Source organism: Crocuta crocuta, unplaced genomic scaffold (assembly GCF_008692635.1).
Source record: "Crocuta crocuta isolate KB4526 unplaced genomic scaffold, BGI_CrCroc_1.0 scaffold249, whole genome shotgun sequence".
NCBI classification, from domain to species: Eukaryota; Metazoa; Chordata; class Mammalia; order Carnivora; family Hyaenidae; genus Crocuta; species Crocuta crocuta.
The window spans coordinates 552,023-570,935 of record NW_027533262.1 but is presented as its reverse complement, the minus strand read 5'-3'; the positions used below and the strand labels follow the sequence as shown (position 1 = coordinate 570,935).

Sequence of the window (18,913 nt, the reverse complement as noted above, 5' to 3'; positions counted from 1 at the left end):
TTTTACTCTAAAGCTGATTCAAGGTAAATTAAACTTCAGATAGACTTAGTTTATAATAAATATCTGAGTATACCTTGCCATCAGAATACTGCTCTTATTATTCTTTATCCATTCAAAAATAACAAAATATAAAACTCTGCTTTCTTAGTGAATGGTAACCATCCTTGATGTGGCCGCTTGCCATTGTAGGGGCAGAGATTTGATATTTATTTGATTTTTAAGGAAATAATTATTTACTCTTTTACTGCTTCATGGAAACTGGCAGAAGATATGGGTCCCCTGGGTCAGAGACAAAAGACTTAGGTATTGATTGCACAGGAAACTGCATGAGCATCAACACATATATATTATTTTTCTCCCTTGCTTTCATGACCCACAATGGGGGGACCAGATGAACACAGATGAATGCTGTGTATACAGTAGGTTTATATTATAGTTAAGGAACACTGAGTTTGATGAACCCTCCATTTTATCAACAGTAAGCATACTTTCTCTTTGATCCAGAGGGAGATATCTCAATTCTTCAAATTTTGTAGCTGCAAATACAGTCCTGAAAAATGGCCTGAGTAATGAGTGCTCTGGGTCTTGCATTCTTGGCATATCCAACATGTATAGGCACACATCAGATACATGAAGTAGTATCTCCCAAAAGTGAGCACCCTAGCTTCATACATAATTCTTCCGTTGCCCACATCTAGTCATTTCCCAGATTTAACTCTTAAATTACCCCCGTTGTAGACCAGACCATCATAATCCTGTATGTATTATGGCACCACTGTCTCTTGATAAATCTCTGCCTCCTCTCCTGTTCCCTTTCTGTCCACCTTTCCCCCAGTTCTTCTGCCAATTTACTCTGCTACATAGAGCAATCTTTCTGAACAGAAATTGGCTACCACACAGAACCTTTGGTTCACCAAAAGGTTTACATTCTTTAACATGGTATACAGGGGGTCTGCCTGATAGGATTAAATCTCTTACACCATTTTCTTTTTCTTCTTTTCAGTTTAACTGTAACCTTAGTGGACAGCGTTTATTCGGTAGACACCTTTCTGTTCTTCTATGCCTTTCTGGAATGCCCACTATCCATGGACAGATTTTGCTCTTTGATTTGGTTCTTTATAGTAGAGTTTCTTTCCCTATAAACCTACACTGATGGTTTTGGTTGAGTTATATCCCCTTATTAGCCAACCTACACTAATTTTTACTATCTTCAGTTTTTTTCTAGAATCTATCAATTAGAACAGTGTGTTTGTTATCTGATTTTTAATGATTCAATATAGTCTGAAAACTCAACGAATCAACAAGTATAATACTTATTTTCATTTGAATATTTCCCATGTATGTTTTCTTTCAAACTAGACTGAAATTTTCTTTTCGTAGGGTTAATTTTTTTTTTATACTTTAGATATTGTTTTATATCTGTTTTACACTTTAGATATTGTAATTTTAGTTCCTTTGGGGTTCAAGATGAATGACTCATATATTAGATTTTGTTTTATTGACAGTAGTATTTCAGTTTATCTATTTGAAGAAATTTTTGATAGGGATTTCAAGTTTGAGTCACTATTGACAATTTTAAAAAGGTGATGTTACTGATACAGTGTCAAAATAAACATTAAGAATTTTTCAATAGTGGGTTTTTTTTCCCCTGTAGAATGTCAAGGCTAAAATCATTGGTCCATGCTTAAACGACTTTGTCTTTTGCTGTACTTTCACAGGCATATACTAGTGTTTCTAAGGCTTCACTTAGCCTTGCAGATCACAGAGAACTTGGAAAGATGATGAATACAATAATTTTTCATACAAAAATGGTAGATTCCTTGGTGGAAATGTTGGTGGAAACATCAGATCTCTCCATATTTTGGTATGTGGTAATATTTTTCAAATAAGAATTTGAAATTTTTAGTATCCAAAGATATCTTTGTTGATTATTTTTATATTAGTGTAGTTCTTGAGACCACTCAGTAATAGACTCTTAAGAATAAAGGGAATAGTGGTGCCTGGCTGGCTCAGCTGGTAGAACACATGACTCTTGATCTTGAGGTTACGTGTTTGAGCCCCACACTGGGTGTAAAAATTACTTAAAAATAAAATCTTAAAAAATAATAAGAAGAATAAAGGGAATAGATGACAACTTGCTAACAAAAGGAAGTTTACCAAGTAGAATTTTTTTCTTTTTTTATTCTCTATAAGAGGAACTCTTACTGGTGTAAATTTATTTTTACACTTTTTTTGAGGAAGTAAGAAACTGTCACTTCAGATTGTTTTAAGACCCTCTTTTGCATCATTAGATTAAGGGAAAAAAACTTGTGAATCAGAGTCAAATAAAGCAAATGTTGGGAATTAAATAGCAAGTAATTTCACTCTGCTATATTAAATTAGATATTAATATAATGATGACATGGTGATTACTACGCCCTTCATTGTTCTCTGTTCACCTTTGCTCCTATCATAGCCTCTTTAGTTAAATTTAGCAGTTTATAATTTTCTTTGCCCTCTCCTTTTCCACACATAACTGTGATTCTTGAAAGAAGGTAATATTTTTATTTTCTTAGTGTCTAACATATAACATAGTAGGACTTAATAAATTTTTGAATGAATAAGTGAATTTGATTATGATCAGACTAATAAGCAATGGGACCAGGATTCAAATTCAAGTATTTTGGTGCAAAAGCTGTGCAGTATCAACTCTGTATCTGCTTCTTGGCTTTTTTTCCTGTAGGGAAGCTGACTGGAATAACCCAGTATATGTCCCTTTTTTTCTATGATGCGGAGATAATCTCAGTGGACAGTGATAGTAGTTTCTGTGTATTAAAAAGCTATCCTTATGAATAGTTTCTCGTTGATTTTATTTTGTAAGATAACTTAGTCCACACTGATTTTGGCAGTTAGTTAGGATACCTTTCATTAGCAGTATTGCAAAAGAAACCCAAATCACCAGACAGAGAAGGCATGAGAGGTCTCTTAAAGGAAGTCTCCAAACACAGTTTATCACTGAAACAAAACACAATGTATCACATGTTAGATTTGCAAAAGTTTAATTGAAGATTATTTGGATGGAACCCTATGCTATTGTCAGACTTGGAAAGAAAATGGAGCATTTTATGTTCACATACATTTGAACTACAGAAAGGTTCCTATTGTAAAAGAAGTCTACTTCAATTAAAGAGTTCTCTTCCCTTTTCTAGGAAATAAAAGTACTTTGATTAGTATTTAAAATTTATTTAATTGTTATGCATTTTTTTCTTATCACATTCTTATTTTGTCTGTTACATCCAAAATAAAGACATGTTCTCTACTTCTGGTTGTTTTGCTATTCCAAGATGTAGTATATTTGACTTACTCATATTCTTCTTTGTTTAATGTCTCCTAAATCTAGAAGTAATTTAAAATTGATGGTGTGTCATTGTTTCATTAACAGTGTTTTTCTTTCTTAGTTGTACATAAAATAATGGTGTTTCTTACAATTGATAATGACTTAGCTTTGATAAAATTTGGCAAGGTGAGATTTGAATGTCATATTCATATGTCATAGCTATGGTTTATTTTCTATTTGAGTTTATTTTAAAATTTGTTAATATTCTACAAATCACATTTCTATTACTCTGTAATGATTGTTGGTGTATAAAAGATACTCTTTGGAAAAGTAACTACTCCTCTTAAGGGAATAAAGGTGACCATTTGATGACTTTCATTTACTTGAGTCATATTAAATTAATTAAAGTACTATATCATTAAAGTTTTTAACTACAAAAATTGTGATCTAATTTTTATTTGTTTCCTTGTATAGTTTTTATAGTCGTGCTTTTGAGAAGATGTTTCAACAGTGTTTGGAGTTACCCTCTCAGTCAAGATATTCAATTGCGTTTCCACTACTTTGCACTCATTTTATGAGTTGCACACATGAACTGTGTCCAGAAGAGGTAATTTCAGAGTAGTAGTGTGATTTATATGGTGTGCAGAATAAACTAGACCAAACATGTAGCTGGCTGGATTTCACAAAGGCTGCCTACTTTATCTCTCTGCAGAATCAGAATGTTTGAAGAGATTAAAATAGATGTAGTGTTTATTTGCTAGATGGATAAATACACATACATATTTCTAAGAACATGTCATAAAGTCATTTGGAATTACATTTATTAAATGGAAGGGTCAGGTATTAATATTTATGTTAAAGTTATATACAGGCATTGATTTTGTATGCTTGTTTTTCCTCTTAAACTATTATTGAAAAGACTTGAAAATTAAATGTACACATAACTGACTAAACATAAACATGGCAGAGAAAAATTTCACTGACTTGTTAATGTGATAGATACAGTAAACAAAGTTAACATTTGTTACTGTTTGTAAGACATACACTCACACATAGTTATTGAATAATTGAACTAATCTGTAGTTTATTGATAACAAGTATCTGTCAAAAATGTATTCAGTATTTCTTCTAATCTTTAGAGAAGAAATGTCACTTTGTAAGTGTGGTAAGAATATATATTAAATGGTCGGTTTCTTTATAGTTTAATTATAGTGTTGAGTCACTTTACTTAGAACTGCAGAAGGTGGAGAAAAGAAATGGACAAACTGCAGTAACATGATTAATGTCTCTAAACATTAGATTTTATGTTGTATTCCAGCAATGCACTGGAAGCTGCCTCTGAGACAAGTTAGCCTGAAGAAAGTTTATTAGGGACTCCTTTTAGGATTATTACCTACGAAGATACCAACACCACCAAATTTAGTAGTTTATAGAGTTTTTAGATTTAATAGATATCTTCCTCAAGCTTTATACCTGAAATTCATTGTTAATTTTTTTCACCATCGTCCCTCTTGTTAAATTACCCATGAAGTCCTCTTAATTTTATTTGTCTGGTATGATTTTTGAATCCATCTTCTACTTTCCATTGCTTCTGTCACTACTATAGCTTAGATTCCCAATATTCTTCTTATATACTTCTAAATAGTTTTCCGGTCTTCAATATTTTTGCCTTTAAGGTCATCTAATACAATGCCACCAGAGTGCTCTTTCCTTCTTGAAGAGTCCTCAGTGGTTCTCCAGTGCATATAGAGAAAGTAAAAATTTCTCAGCCAGGCATTTAAATTTAACTTCAACAATTTGGACTTTATTCCCATTCTTTTTTTTTTCCTTTTAAAAAAATTGCAATAAAAGATATATTTTTATTTAACTTTATAATATAAACATGTGCCATTTAAATTGTTTTTAAATGTGCAATTCATTGGCATTAGTTACTTTCACAGTGTTGTGCAACCATCACCACTACCCATTTGCAAAACTTTTATCACTCAGCCAGAAACTCTGTATCATTAAGTAGTAATTTCTCATCTCTCAAGTATTCTCTAGTATTCTTGGTATTCTCTAGTCTGCTGTCTGTCTCTAAGAATTTACCTAGTCTAGGTAGTTTATTTATAAACTATAAATATAAACTATATATATATATAAAAACTATATGTAGTATTTGTCTTTTTGTGTTTGTCTCCCAAATTTTTATCTCCAGCCCAGACCTTTCCCTTCAGCTCCAGATTTTCTGTATATTCTACTGCAGTTTTGGCATTTGTGGCCATCTGAAATGTAATATGTCTAGAACAGAACTACTGATTCTCTACATGTTGCCCCTTGGCCATCCTTCGAAGCCTTTTCTACCTTTGGCTCTAACTTTATATATGTCCAGACTCCTGCTTCTTCTCATCTTTGTTAAAGCCACATCTTTTTTTCCTGGATTATTGTTATAGTGTCCTACATGGTTTCTCTGTTTCTGACATCGTTCTCCTAAAATCTATTCTCAGCACTGTAGCCAGAGGCTGTGGGCAGATCATGGAGAGACTGTGTCATGTTAAGAGACTTTAGATGTTTTGTTTTCCATCCAGTCTCAGCATTTCTGAGCCATTCGAAGAGAATAGTGATAATCAGATCTGTATTTGAAATTAAGTCTAGTGAATTTGAAGCAGTGCTAATTTAGTGTTCTTTTTTTCAAGAGTAAATGATAGGAAGGGATACATTTCATCTTTCGAAAGTCACAGTTTGGTTAAATGAAACCCTAAATGTTTATAATTTGAAGTCTTTCCTTAAGTGAACTAATATTTAATTGGCCTGGAGATTCCTTTTGGTTTGACTTTCTATTAAAAATTTTTAAGGGCATTTATAATAAAATACATTAAGATACCATGAGAGAGCTAGTAACAGTTACATTATGTGTTTAAATATTTTATATTCTTATATATTACATTATTTTTAGCATAGAAATATATGTAAATGATACATTTGTTATGTAATTATGGAATATCTGGTATGGTAAACCTTCAAAACTTTATGTCTTTGTAAAGTGTTACAAATATGTAGTGCAAAACTTTATAGCATTATATACTCAACATTCCAGTTGCCGTTGACAAGAAAAACCTATTAAATTATTGCGACACCCACCAAAACTAAAAAGATACAGAATCCTGTAAGAGAGATGGATGGATTTGAGTGAATGTATGTTTACATATACATATCTAATCTCCTAAAAATTAAATGTAATGTCCTTTTTTCCCCCTGTGTGTTTAGAAAATGCACGATCAGCTTTTTTTTCTCTTCTGGGTTGAGGAGTTTGATTTTAGGAAATTGAATGCCTTGTGAATTTCTTTGTTTTACTGACTTGATTTCTAACAATTTTAATTAAATACTTAAGCTTTTCTTTTCTGTTTATACACTGCAAAGTTATTTTTTGTGTCTCTCTATATATATGTAATTTATATATATACATATTTATTGAGTTAAGATTAGAAAGTATTGCTCAATCTGTTCTTTCCCATCCTTTCTTTGATAGTTTAGTATTAAGAACTGAATGTGTAGGACCTTGTGAAGCTTGAAAATTACATTAAGTTTTTGGTGTTAAGGAAAATACTGGTCCTCTAAGATCCCTCCAATCATTGTATAATCATCAGATACTTATTTTATGTCAACTGTCTAAATACAGTATGGTAGGTTAGTTGTTTCCCCCCCAAATCTCTAACATTCCCTACTCCCATTCCTAAGGAATGTACAGACTTTAACTTTATTTTCCATGTTTATTTAACAAGTATTTTAATTCAAACCACTTTTTATAACTTTTATTATTGTTATTATTCTGCTTTGATAGCGGCATCATATTGGAGATCGCAGTCTTTCCTTATGTAATATGTTCTTGGATGAAATGGCCAAACAAGCTCGAAATCTCATCACTGATATTTGCACAGAACAGTGTACTCTCAGTGACCAGGTAATAATTCACATGTTTCCTTACAGACAAGAAAGTGTGTGTATGAAGGCAAGAAAATTCACTGTTAGCAAGTTATTTTTTTTAATTTTTTTAAATTGTTCAACTCTTAATAACCTCATTACCTCTTCTTATAAAACTCCATTTTTAGGTTTTTAAAAATTAGCCCTTGTCTTTATGATTATTTACTGTTTTAAATCCAACTTTTAGCTTGATACTCAAGTCCCTTCCTACTAGCTCAGACTGTCTACTTCACCCTGCACTTGATGCTTTACCATGTAGTAGTTCTCACTAAATTCTGAACACATTGTGTCCTCATACAGTTTATTCTTCATAGACCTTTTTTCTTCTAGTAATGTGTTCTCATTCTTTGCTTGCCTAGTTTGTTTTACTTATCCTTTAAACTATAGCCTCGATAGAACCTCTGTGAAGTTTTCTTCACACAAGATTCATCTATTTCTATTTTTTACCAAGCTTTGTGAGCTCCCTTAGCTAGCTAGGTAATCTACATCTCATTTATGCCTCTGGTCTTAGTGCTACATAGTCTGGATTCAGCTAAGGTTTGCTTAAATAGTTAATGTGTTTACAAAATAATTGGTATGTAATGTAAATTTTCATTTCTTTTTAAATTTAGTTGCTACCCAAGCATTGTGCCAAAACCATTAGTCAAGCAGTGAATAAAAAGTCAAAGAAACAGACTGGTAAGAAAGGGGAACCTGAAAGGGAAAAACCAGGAGTTGAGAGTATGAGGAAAAACAGACTGGTAGTGACCAAGTAAGCCATCATTTTTATTAATATCTTTTTGTTATGGTAGAATAATTTTTTCATTTTTCTGTATGGCATTAGTACTGAAGGATTGGTAGTGATTGTGAATTCTTCATTTCTCAGTCATTAGTAGTTTTATGTTGTTGGTACTATACCTTTGTGAACTTGAGTAGTTCGTGCTTATTTCTAAAATACAGATTTTGGATTTTTAAAGAAAATTCATGTAATAGATAATATTTGTCTTTATATAGTGAATACTAAAGACCAAGAATCTGTCTAGAAATTTGGGGGTATACTATAAGCAGTACATAATTTTACATTTATTTAAAGTCAGATAAGCTAAGACTTTATTTTGGTATGTTGCCATATTAGAATATATATCGTTTTTAAATTGGATAAATCAGACTAGATCTTACTTAAGGGCCATGTGTTTGGAGGGTAGGTATTGGTGGGCAATAGTGTTCATAATGGATGAACATTTGTTGAAAGTAAATTTCCTACTATTTTGCTTTTTTATGTTGAACAAGCTGTTTGCCATTTTGTAGACTGTTTTCTTCCTCCAATACAGAAAGTACAACAAGATTTGGAAATGATTGCTTTATGAGCCTGTAATAAGCTCTTTCGTGTATATAAAATCAATGAAGTCTACATTATTATCTGACTGTAGAAATAGATGAGTGATGCTATCATTAGAAAATTGGTCTCATATGTTAGTAATATTTTTAAAGATTTTTAACTTGTCAGTTTAGGAAAGAAAAATACTGAATTTTGCAATTATTATTCTCAAATAAGGTCTGATATGTTTATAAAATTTGTATTGCCGTGATGAAGTGTTGAACAATTTATTTACTGTTTATTAATATTTTTTTCAGCCTTGATAAATTGCACACTGCACTTTCCGAGTTGTGTTTCTCTATAAATTATGTACCGAACATGATAGTTTGGGAACATACCTTTACCCCACGAGAATATTTGACTTCTCATCTGGAAATCCGCTTTACTAAGTAAGAAAGACTATGAACTTTTTGTTGGTTCAGTTAATGAGTTTGTTGTGTTCACATCTATACAGTGTTTCCTTTTATGAGGAAAAGTATATGAACTGATGTATTTTCAAGAATAACGAAGGGGGAAGTATAATGAATAGTGAACTGGGAATTACTTGCATTACCCGGATTCTTGTCTCATACTTGATATTAACCTAGTTGTGACACTGGACAGGCCAGTTAATCTCTGTGAGCCTTACCTTTTGTATAAGCAAAATGAGAAGAATGGAGCAAATCAGTGTATTTCAGCTGGAAGGTAGCAACCAACCAGGGTCATGAAATCAGTGTAGAAAGTTGTTGTAGTCAACATTTAAAGAAAGAAGAGGGAGGGAAGGAAAAGAAACAAGGAAGAATAAACAAACAAAAAAGAACCAGTGCACTGCATGTAGTAAATACAAATACTGCTTCATGAAACTTCACTTACGTATATGTATATATGTACTAAGTTGTGATGCTATATTATAGTTGGTTCAGTCAGATGTTTGAAACATTAGGACTAGATAAACTCTTGTTTTTTTCTTTTTTTTAATCTTCTTTAAAAATTTCTTTTAATGTTTGTTTATTTTTGAGATAGAGAGAAATAGAGACAGAGCATGAGGGGGAGGGGCAGAGAGAGAGACACAGAATCCACAACAGGTTCCAGGCTCTAGCTGTCAGCACAGATTCCGATGTGGGTCTTGAACTCACAAATAGCGAGATCATGACCTGACCCGAAGTTGAACACTTAACTGACTGAGCCACCCAGGTGCCCCAACTCTTTTTTTCTAAATTCAAATGTATGCTATTAGGCAGTAGAATTCTAGACTCTTGAGGCACTCAATCCTAATTAGAGTTTTATAAGTCATATATATGTTTCTAAAGTTACATACTTATTAAAGAAAATATTAATTTGAGATGTTTTTCTTAAAAGCCTTAAATCACTTTATAAAACAAACTGTAGCCAAAGATTTTTTCAGTTTTGTAGTCATTGTAGTCATTAACAAGTAGTTATCGGTGCCATGTGCTTGACAGTGTGTTAAGTACTATGAGTAGTAATAAAACAGTATAAAGCTGAGAGCTATAGTTTGTGAGAAGACTACAATTAGAGAACAAAATAGGAGAATGTTTAAGTGGGCACTAAATTGTGTATTAAGTCATCAGGTGCCTAGTCACGTGTTAGACTGTCTTTTGCTGTCCTTTCGTAAGGTGGACATCCTCACAGTAAAACCCAGAATAGTATTTAGACCAAAGGGAAATTATGGCCTCTGCTATTTATTGTTCTCTGCTCAGCAGGGTGGTGGTAGAGTTGTGGGTGAAAGATAGAGTTCACTTCACAGCTCCCTTGTTTTCCTTCTGTAAGTATTCTCTCCACAGAGAAACATGTTCCTGTGACAAAACATCTACTTAGTGATCAGATCAAGGCAATGCTATAGGCTTGTTGACGAGGAAAGATTTTTTTTGCCAAAACAAATAGCTTGTGTTGGTTGGGTTTTACTGATCACTTAAGCACAATCTTAGGACTGTAGGTGTTATATTCAGGGCTAGCAGTTATTGCCTTGAGTTGGTCTTCTGGGATTGTTTTCTATCAGTGGGATTTGTTGTTGTCTTTTAAGGATTTATCCTTACAAATACAAGTCTAAGATCTTTATAAATCTAATGCTTAAGGAGTTTTAAAGATAGTAAAATAGGGGTAACCAATGTAGGAAAAGATCAGAAGGGAAAGTATTTTCAAAATTATGTTTCTTTTTAGGCTTTTAGAGTTTATTGGGATATAACCCTAACAGAGCTGTGTTTTATGTGCTGTGTATGATTAAAGAACAATCAAGTTTTTTTTTTGTTACCCTGTTTTAACTGCCATGCATTTTGTTGAGGGGCAGCACTAAGTCAGGCAGATGTGGGCTCAAACACTAGTAGGCACAGTGCCTCCCAACAAAGTGATCTTACTCAGTTTACTTCCGTTCTGAGGCTTATTTTCTTTTTATCTGTGAAGTGATGGTGATGGTAACTACGTTGTAGGGTTATTAAACATGAGTGTGATTGGCATAAAGCCTAAAAAAATACTAGGACGTAACAGTGCCAGATGAATTTGAGCTATGCATTAAATAGTCCAGTGTACTTGCTAGAGACAGTATGTCCTATTAAAGTAATTTTTAAAAATCTCTTTAGCCTTACATCATTTTTATTATTGACGTCCTTAGAATGTTTTGAATCCTATTTCTACTTTATTATAGCTTTTAGGTGTTCATTCTTCTTAAGGTGGTTTCTTTGGAAGATAATGATAATTCTTTACTTTGTAACAACTTGCATATTAAAATTAATTTTATTGCGTATTTAATATTAGAGATCAGTAGGTTGAATGGCCTACTTACATAAATGTAAAAGTCAGAGTTCTTTTCTTATTCCCTCTCCCACCCAGGTCAATTGTTGGAATGACTATGTATAATCAAGCCACACAGGAAATTGCAAAACCATCAGAGCTTCTAACAAGTGTAAGAGCATACATGACTGTACTGCAGTCAATAGAAAACTATGTGCAAATTGATATTACAAGAGTGTTTAATAACGTTCTTCTTCAGCAAACACAACATTTAGACAGTCATGGAGAACCAACCATTACGAGTCTATACACAAATTGGTAAGGAGCACATTTAGAAATTTGGATTGATACAAAGTTTCTTTGTGGTGAAATGCTTAGGGAAGTTTGTTTTTTTTTTTTTTTAATCAGTAAGTGCTCATTTGTGTTATCAGTCAACTTAATGCAGGAATGTATACCATAATAAATTTTTGAATTAATTTCTCCTGGTTATAAATTTACTTTTTCTCCCTAGGTATTTGGAAACTTTGTTAAGACAAGTCAGCAATGGTCATATAGCTTATTTCCCTGCAATGAAAGCATTTGTGAATTTACCTACAGAAAATGAATTAACATTCAATGCAGAGGAATATTCTGACATATCAGGTAAATAAAACTATGACATGTTTTATTGAGTGAAGAATCCTTGATTCTTTTGGCTTTTCATTGTTACGACTATTTTTGTTTACTTACATTCATTCAGTGCATAATCATACATTATATCTTAGACTTATCTTTTCTTTTTTTTTACAAATAGTTTACTGTCAAGTTGGTTTCCATATAACACCCAGTGCTCATCCCCACAAGTGCCCTCCTCCATGCCCATCCCCCCTCCCCCCCCACACCCATCAGTCATCAGTTTGTTCTCAGCATTCAAGAGTCTCTCATGGTTTGCCTCTCTCCCTTTCCCCCACCATTTCCCCCCTTCTTCTCCCCCATGGTCCTCCCTTAAGTTCCTCCTAATCCTCCTATACGTGCAAACATATGGTATTTGTCCTTCTCTGCCTGACTTATTTCACTCAGCATTAGACTTAGCTTTTCATTTGTGTTACATTTTTATTCTAGAGACATTTCTCAAAATTTTTGCATTAACAATTTGCTTCTATGATGGGACATTCCAAAATTTTAATATACAATTTCTTAAAATATTTGCTCTGTCAGAGTATAAAATTAATTACATTTCTTTTCAGAAATGAGGTCGTTATCAGAACTACTAGGCCCGTATGGTATGAAGTTCCTAAGCGAGAGCCTTATGTGGCATATTTCATCACAAGTTGCTGAACTTAAGGTAATACAGTCTTTATCAGTTTTAGCCTTGAAACATTGATTCCTGAAAAACATTTCAAGAATATGAAGAAGTCTATTTTAGTAATTATTTTAACCCAACATGAAAGTTCTCATATGTAAATGAAATTACAGAGCTGGTATGGCCTTTCAATAACATTGTTATTTAACACTCTATCTTTTACAGATAAAAAAACCTGAAAGCCTAAAGAGGTGAAATGACTTGCTAAAGGAGTCTGAAAGTCAGATTTCTTGACCTTTGGTCAAGTCTTGATTCTGTAGTACCATGATGCTTTCCTTTAAAGGACTGTTCAAAATTCCAGCCGAAATCATTTGTTTAAATTTGTAGTTTGAATATATTATTTTCCACATTTTATATTACAAACATTATTAGGCTCACTGGGTTGTTGCTGGTTTTTGTTTTGTTTTGTTTTGTTTTGTTTTTTAAAGTAATGTCTGTACCAAATGTGGGGTTGGAACTCAATGACTCTGAGATCAAGAGTTGCATGCTCTACCAGCTGAGCCAGCCAAGTGCCCCTAGGCTCATTGTTTTTTATTACTAAGTAATCTTTTAAATTATCTTACACCCTCACCCTTTAAGGTAGATAAAAAAATTTTTTAGAATGCTTCACATTTTATTAAAGATGTAAAAGAGCTGAAGCAACACCATTTTAAATGACTTTTTAAAAGTCTTTTAGAACTATCCCAGCTCTAAGGTGATTTAGGTTGAATAAGACTGTATATAATAGCTATCTAATTTTTGAAAGAATTTGAATTTGAGTCACCAAAATTATACAAGTTAAGAACAGAATAGAAGAGGCATATTTTAAATTGTGCCCTTTGTGAATTTATTTTGATGATTACTTGTGCCTTGCATTTTTAATTTCTCAAGAATATGGTATATAGCACTGATAAGTAGCTTGCATTTTACATGTAGCACTGAGGTCTAAATGTGGTAATTCAATTTACTGAAAATTTAGCAAATATATAGGATAAGTCAGTTCCCACAAGGTAAAAACTATTTTGCTGAATGAATAAAAAAATACATGGCAAAAGCCTGTGACTAAAAGGAGAAGTGATATTACCCATTGGTTAAGAACTCAAGCTTTTAAGACCTGAATTTCAGTCCTGTCACTCATAAGCTTTGACTTTGGCAAAATTTAAACTCACCAAGCTTTTACTTTGAGAGAATTATATATGTATCAAATGCTTAGGTACTGAGCATAGTCTTGATCCACAATAATCACTGAGTATTTATTACTTGATATTCTTCATGTTCTTTATACTTTAAGAACATTCTGAAATTCTTTTATTAAAGTCAACTTTTAGATGATTTGTAATGTGTGTTTTAAATACACACACTGTAAACTTTGCAGTGACAGTTTTGGTTCTTCACAAGCAATATCATTCTTGTTTATTAGATTCGTTCCCCTGTAAATAATACATGATCTCTTCTCTGTTATTTTTTAGGTAATAGATTTCTCATCTTCAATTTACTTTCTTGTGTTCTTTTCAGTATGAGATAATAGAAGAATCATGGCAAGATACTCTTTTCCTTGAATTCAAGAAAAGAATTTCACTTTTGCCAGCTATTTTTTTTTTTTAATTTCAGACTTAATAATAGGTGCTTCTGGAATTGTTAAGTATTTTGGATGCTTCCTTGCCACTTAATGTGGTGGATTGAATATTGTCATGTAGTGTTACAAATTGGCCTATTTAGATCTCTGTATCTGTATTTATGAGAGTTCAAAGGGATTTGATGTCCTTAACAGTACTGGAAGGCCACTGTAGGATGTGGCCTTTCACTTTTCTTACCGCCTTAACTCCTCCAGCCACGTTGGCCTACTTGTTGTTACCTCAAAATACTCTTCACTGAGGTATGTCTTAGCTTACCTTCTCATAATCATGCTTTTTCAAACGTTGCCTTATCCGAATATCCTTTCTTGACCACACTTTTAAAAATAGCAAGCATCACTTTTTATTCCCTATTCACCTTGCTATGTATCTTACTGTGCCTTTCATGTCATGTATTTGTTTATGTCCTTGTCCAAGAATAAAAACCCAGTTATAAACTCTCTTAAAACTTTGGTGCTAAGTTGGTGTCCACACATAGAAAGTACTTGCTAAATATCATTGGATACAAAAATAAAAATAGCTAGATTTTTGACTCTTTGCTTTCTTCCGGGACTTTTCTAAGCTCCTTACGTAAAACTGGTGGTATTGTCCCTGTTTTACAAATTAGGAAAGTATGACCAAGAAATATTAAGCACCTTCTCTGGGCTCACATGCTTGAAAGTGGTGAAACTAAACTTTGAACTTTGAACCTATATAGTCATTCTAGCCCTAGAGCTTATACTAGTACTGTGTTATACTGTTTTTAGAAATGAAAGGGATCTAACCAATCCTCTAAACCACACTTAACCTGATGCAGGACGTTATACTACATTTATCTAGGAAGGTGATTTGGTATTTTTGAAAATGAGGCAGTCTCTTCAGTTACTGCATATCTCTAGTTATGTTGAGTAAATATCTGAATAGTGATTTTTGATGGGTCTTCATTCCTTTTTCTTAAATGTTTATTTATTTTTGAGAGAGGGAGAGAGCAGGAGAGGGGCAGAGAGAGAGGGAAAGAGAAAATCCCAAGCAGGCTCGAGGCTACCAGTGCAGAGCTTGACCCAGGGCTCAGACCCATGAACCATAACATCATGACTTGAGCCAAATCAAGAATGGGATACTCCACCAACTGAGCCACTCAGGCTCCCTTGATTCGTCTTCATTCTAACGTCAAGAGGCAGAGATGGCATTTAACAAGATCACCCTTCACATATTTAAAAACTTTTGTAATGTATTGCCCTTCTCTTCTCCACGTGAAATATATTCATGTTTAGTCTCTGTCTTTCGTACAAATTCTATCGTAATTATTTGTGTCATTCTTAGAAAATAGTGCCTTGAACTGAGAATAAATTTCAGCCAGAGATCTGATTAGTAAAGGTACACTTACCACTGTGGATACTATATTTACTAGTATAATTTAAGATTGCGTTGACACATTTGGTACCTATAACATAATATTTTCATGTCAACTTGCAATCATAAATTTTCTTTTTTCACTTACTGACCTTGAACCATGGCTTTCTACATCCTCGATTTTGTACATTTTTTTCTTTAGACTTAAATGGTGCTTTATTGTTTGTCTTTTAAAAATGTATCGNAATGTATCGTTAGATACTATTATTGCTGTATCTTTTTTTAAATGTTTATTTATTTTGAGAGAGAGAGCATGTGTGGGAGCGGAGGAGGAGCAGAGAGATAGGGGGAGGGCCTCGGTGTACTGTCAGCACAGAGCCCCTACAAGGGGCTCCATCTCACGAACCATGATATCATGAACTGAGCTGAAATCAAGAGTCAGAGGCTTATCTGACTGAGACACCCAGTCAGATAAGCACCTAGGTGCCCTCAGATCTTTTTTGAGTTCAGATATGTCATAATCTTTTAATAATATTTTATGAGCTTAACTTTCTTAGCTCTGTCCTTAGTATTAATATTGTCAAGTGCATTCTGTATTCTTAAAAAGAAATGAGAGGAGCTTATGTTTTAACATTTCTGTTGTATTTTGGGGTGACTTTTTATGAGTATTAAAATTAATTTAAAAGTTTTGATGACAGTATAAATAATGTTGATTTATTTTTTTAATGCTGTTGAATTTTCTGACTCAAGAGTGTTGTTTCTTGGCTGGCTTCTCCTTTTAAATATTTGATGATAATCAGCTTGAGTCAAAAACCTAGACAAAAGAAACTTTTTTGTTTAAGAACTTAGATTCATAATAATTGAGATGCATGGACATGAATTAGCTTGGGTTTCTCATTAAATATGGTACATTGCAAAACAAAGATGGTTTAGGATACTGAATGGTTCTTTCTAAAACTTTTGATATTAGCATTTTATTTTTATTATATTTTTAAGTTTTTATTTAAATTCCAGTTAGTTAACATAAAGTGTATTACTAGTTTCCAGTATACAGTTTAGTGATTCAGCACTTAAACCACCCAGCGCTCATCACAACAAGTGCACTCATTAATGCTCATCACCTATTTAACGCTGGCCTCCCACCTCTCCTTTGGTAACCGTCACTTTGTTCTCTATAGTTAAGAGTCTGTTTCTTGCTTTGCCTCTCTTTTTCCCCCATCCTCATTTGTTTTGTTTCTTAAATTCCACATATGAGTGAAATCATATAGTATTTGTCTTTCTCTTGCTGACATATTTCATTTAGCAGTATATTCTCTAGTTGCATCCACATTGTTGCAGATGACAATATTTCATTCTTTTTTATGGTTGAGTAATATTCCGTGTGTGTGTGTGTGTGTGTGTGTGTATCCATTCATCAGTCAATGGATATTTGGGCAGTTTCCATCATTTGACTATTGTAGAAAATGCTGCTATAAACTATGGGGTGCATGTATCCCTTTAAATTAGTATTTTTGTATTCTTCAGGTAAATATTCAGTAGTGCAATTGCTGGATTGTAGGTATTTCCATTTTTAGGTAGTTTCTATTTTTGAGGAACCTTCATACTGTTTTCCAGAGTGGCTGCATCAGTTTGCCTTCCCAACAACAGTGCAAGAAGATTCCTTTTTCTCCACATCCTCACCAACACCTGTTGTTTCTTGTGTTTTTGATTTTAGCCACTCTGACAGGTATATGGTGATATCTCATTGTAGTTTTCATTTGCATTTCCCTGATAAGTGATGATGAGCATCTTTTCATGTGTCTGTTGGCCATGCCCCATCTGTATGCGTTCTTTGGGAGTGTCTGTTCTGCTCATTTTTAATTGGATTATTGTTTTTTGGGTGTTGAGTTTTGTAAGTTCTTTATATTTTTTAGATACTAACTCTATCAGATGTGTCATTTGCAGATATCTTCTCTCATTCAGTAAGCTCCCTTTTAGTTTTGTTGATTCTTTCCCTTTCTGTGCAGAAGCTTTTTACTTTGATATAGTCCCAGTAGTTTATGTTAGCGTTTGTTTCCCTTCCCTCAGGAGAAATATCTAGAAAGCAGTTGCTATAGTCAGTGTAAAAGGTGTGATTGCCTATGTTCTTCTGTAGGATTTTAATGGTTTCATGTCTCATATTTAGGTCTTTAACCCATTTTGAATTTAGTTTAGGGTACAGTGTAAGAATTAGTCCAGTTTCTTTTGCATATTGCTATCCACTTTTCCCAACACCATTTGTTGAAGAGACTTTTTCCCTTTGGGTATTCTTTTCTACTTTTTTGAAGATAAATTGACCACATAGTTGTGGGTTCATTTCTGGGTTTTCTGTTCTGTTTCATTGATTTTTGTGTCTGTTTTTGTGCCAGTACCATATTGTTTTGGCCACAGCTTTATAATATAATTTGAAGTCTGGAATTGTAATGCCTTAGCTGTGCTTTTCTTTTTCAAGGTTGCTTTGGCATCTCAAGGTCTTTTGTGGTTCTATACAAATTTTAGGATTGTTTGTTCTAGCTTTCTGAAATGCTGGTGAATTTTGATAGGGAGTACATTAAGTGTGTAGATTGCTTTGGGTAGTATAGACATTTTAACAATATTTGTTCATGAGCATGGAATGTCTTTGCATTTCTTTGTGTCATCTTCGGTTTCTTTCATCAGTGTTTTGTACTTTTCAGAGTACAGCTCTTTTACATCTTTGGTTAGATTTATTCCTAGGTATCNGGGATGAGCACTGGGTGTTATATGGAAACCAACTTGACAATAAACTATTTGTAAGAAAAAAAAAAGATTTATTCCTAGGTACCTTACTGTTTTTGGTCTAATTGTAAATGGCATTGATTGCTTAATTCCTTTTTCTGCTGCTTCATTATTGGTGTATAGAAATGCAAAAGATTTCTGTACTAAATTTGTATACTGTCACTTTACTGAATTCAGTTTTAGCATTTTTTTTGTGGATTCTTCCAGGTTTCTATATAGAGTATCATATTGTCTGCACATAGTAAAGGTGTTACTTCTTCCTTGCAGATTTGGATGCCTTTTGTTTCTTTTTGTTGTCTGATTGCTATGGCTCAGACCTACAGTAGTATGTTAAATAACAGTGGTGGGTATAGACATTCTTATTTTGCTCCTGACTGCAGAGGAAAAGCTCTCAGTTGTTCCCCATTGAGGATGACATTAGCTGTGGGTTTTCTGTATATGGTCTTTATTCTTTTGAAGTATATTCCCTCTGTCCCTACTTTATTGAGGGTTTT

The 18,913-nt window shown here is 33.2% G+C and overlaps 1 protein-coding gene across 1 annotated transcript in view; it reads left to right on the top strand.

Annotated features, from left to right (window-relative positions):
• The window catches only part of NCKAP1 (NCK associated protein 1), a 106,273-nt gene that overhangs the window by 63,727 nt on the left and 23,633 nt on the right, over positions 1 to 18,913 (top strand). Inside the window, exons 18-25 of the mRNA XM_077747556.1 lie at positions 1,719 to 1,864; positions 3,791 to 3,923; positions 7,137 to 7,256; positions 7,888 to 8,027; positions 8,891 to 9,022; positions 11,457 to 11,675; positions 11,869 to 11,999; positions 12,584 to 12,681. Coding sequence (XP_077603682.1) covers positions 1,719 to 1,864; positions 3,791 to 3,923; positions 7,137 to 7,256; positions 7,888 to 8,027; positions 8,891 to 9,022; positions 11,457 to 11,675; positions 11,869 to 11,999; positions 12,584 to 12,681 — 1,119 coding nt within the window. The remainder of the gene's footprint in view (positions 1 to 1,718; positions 1,865 to 3,790; positions 3,924 to 7,136; positions 7,257 to 7,887; positions 8,028 to 8,890; positions 9,023 to 11,456; positions 11,676 to 11,868; positions 12,000 to 12,583; positions 12,682 to 18,913) is intronic.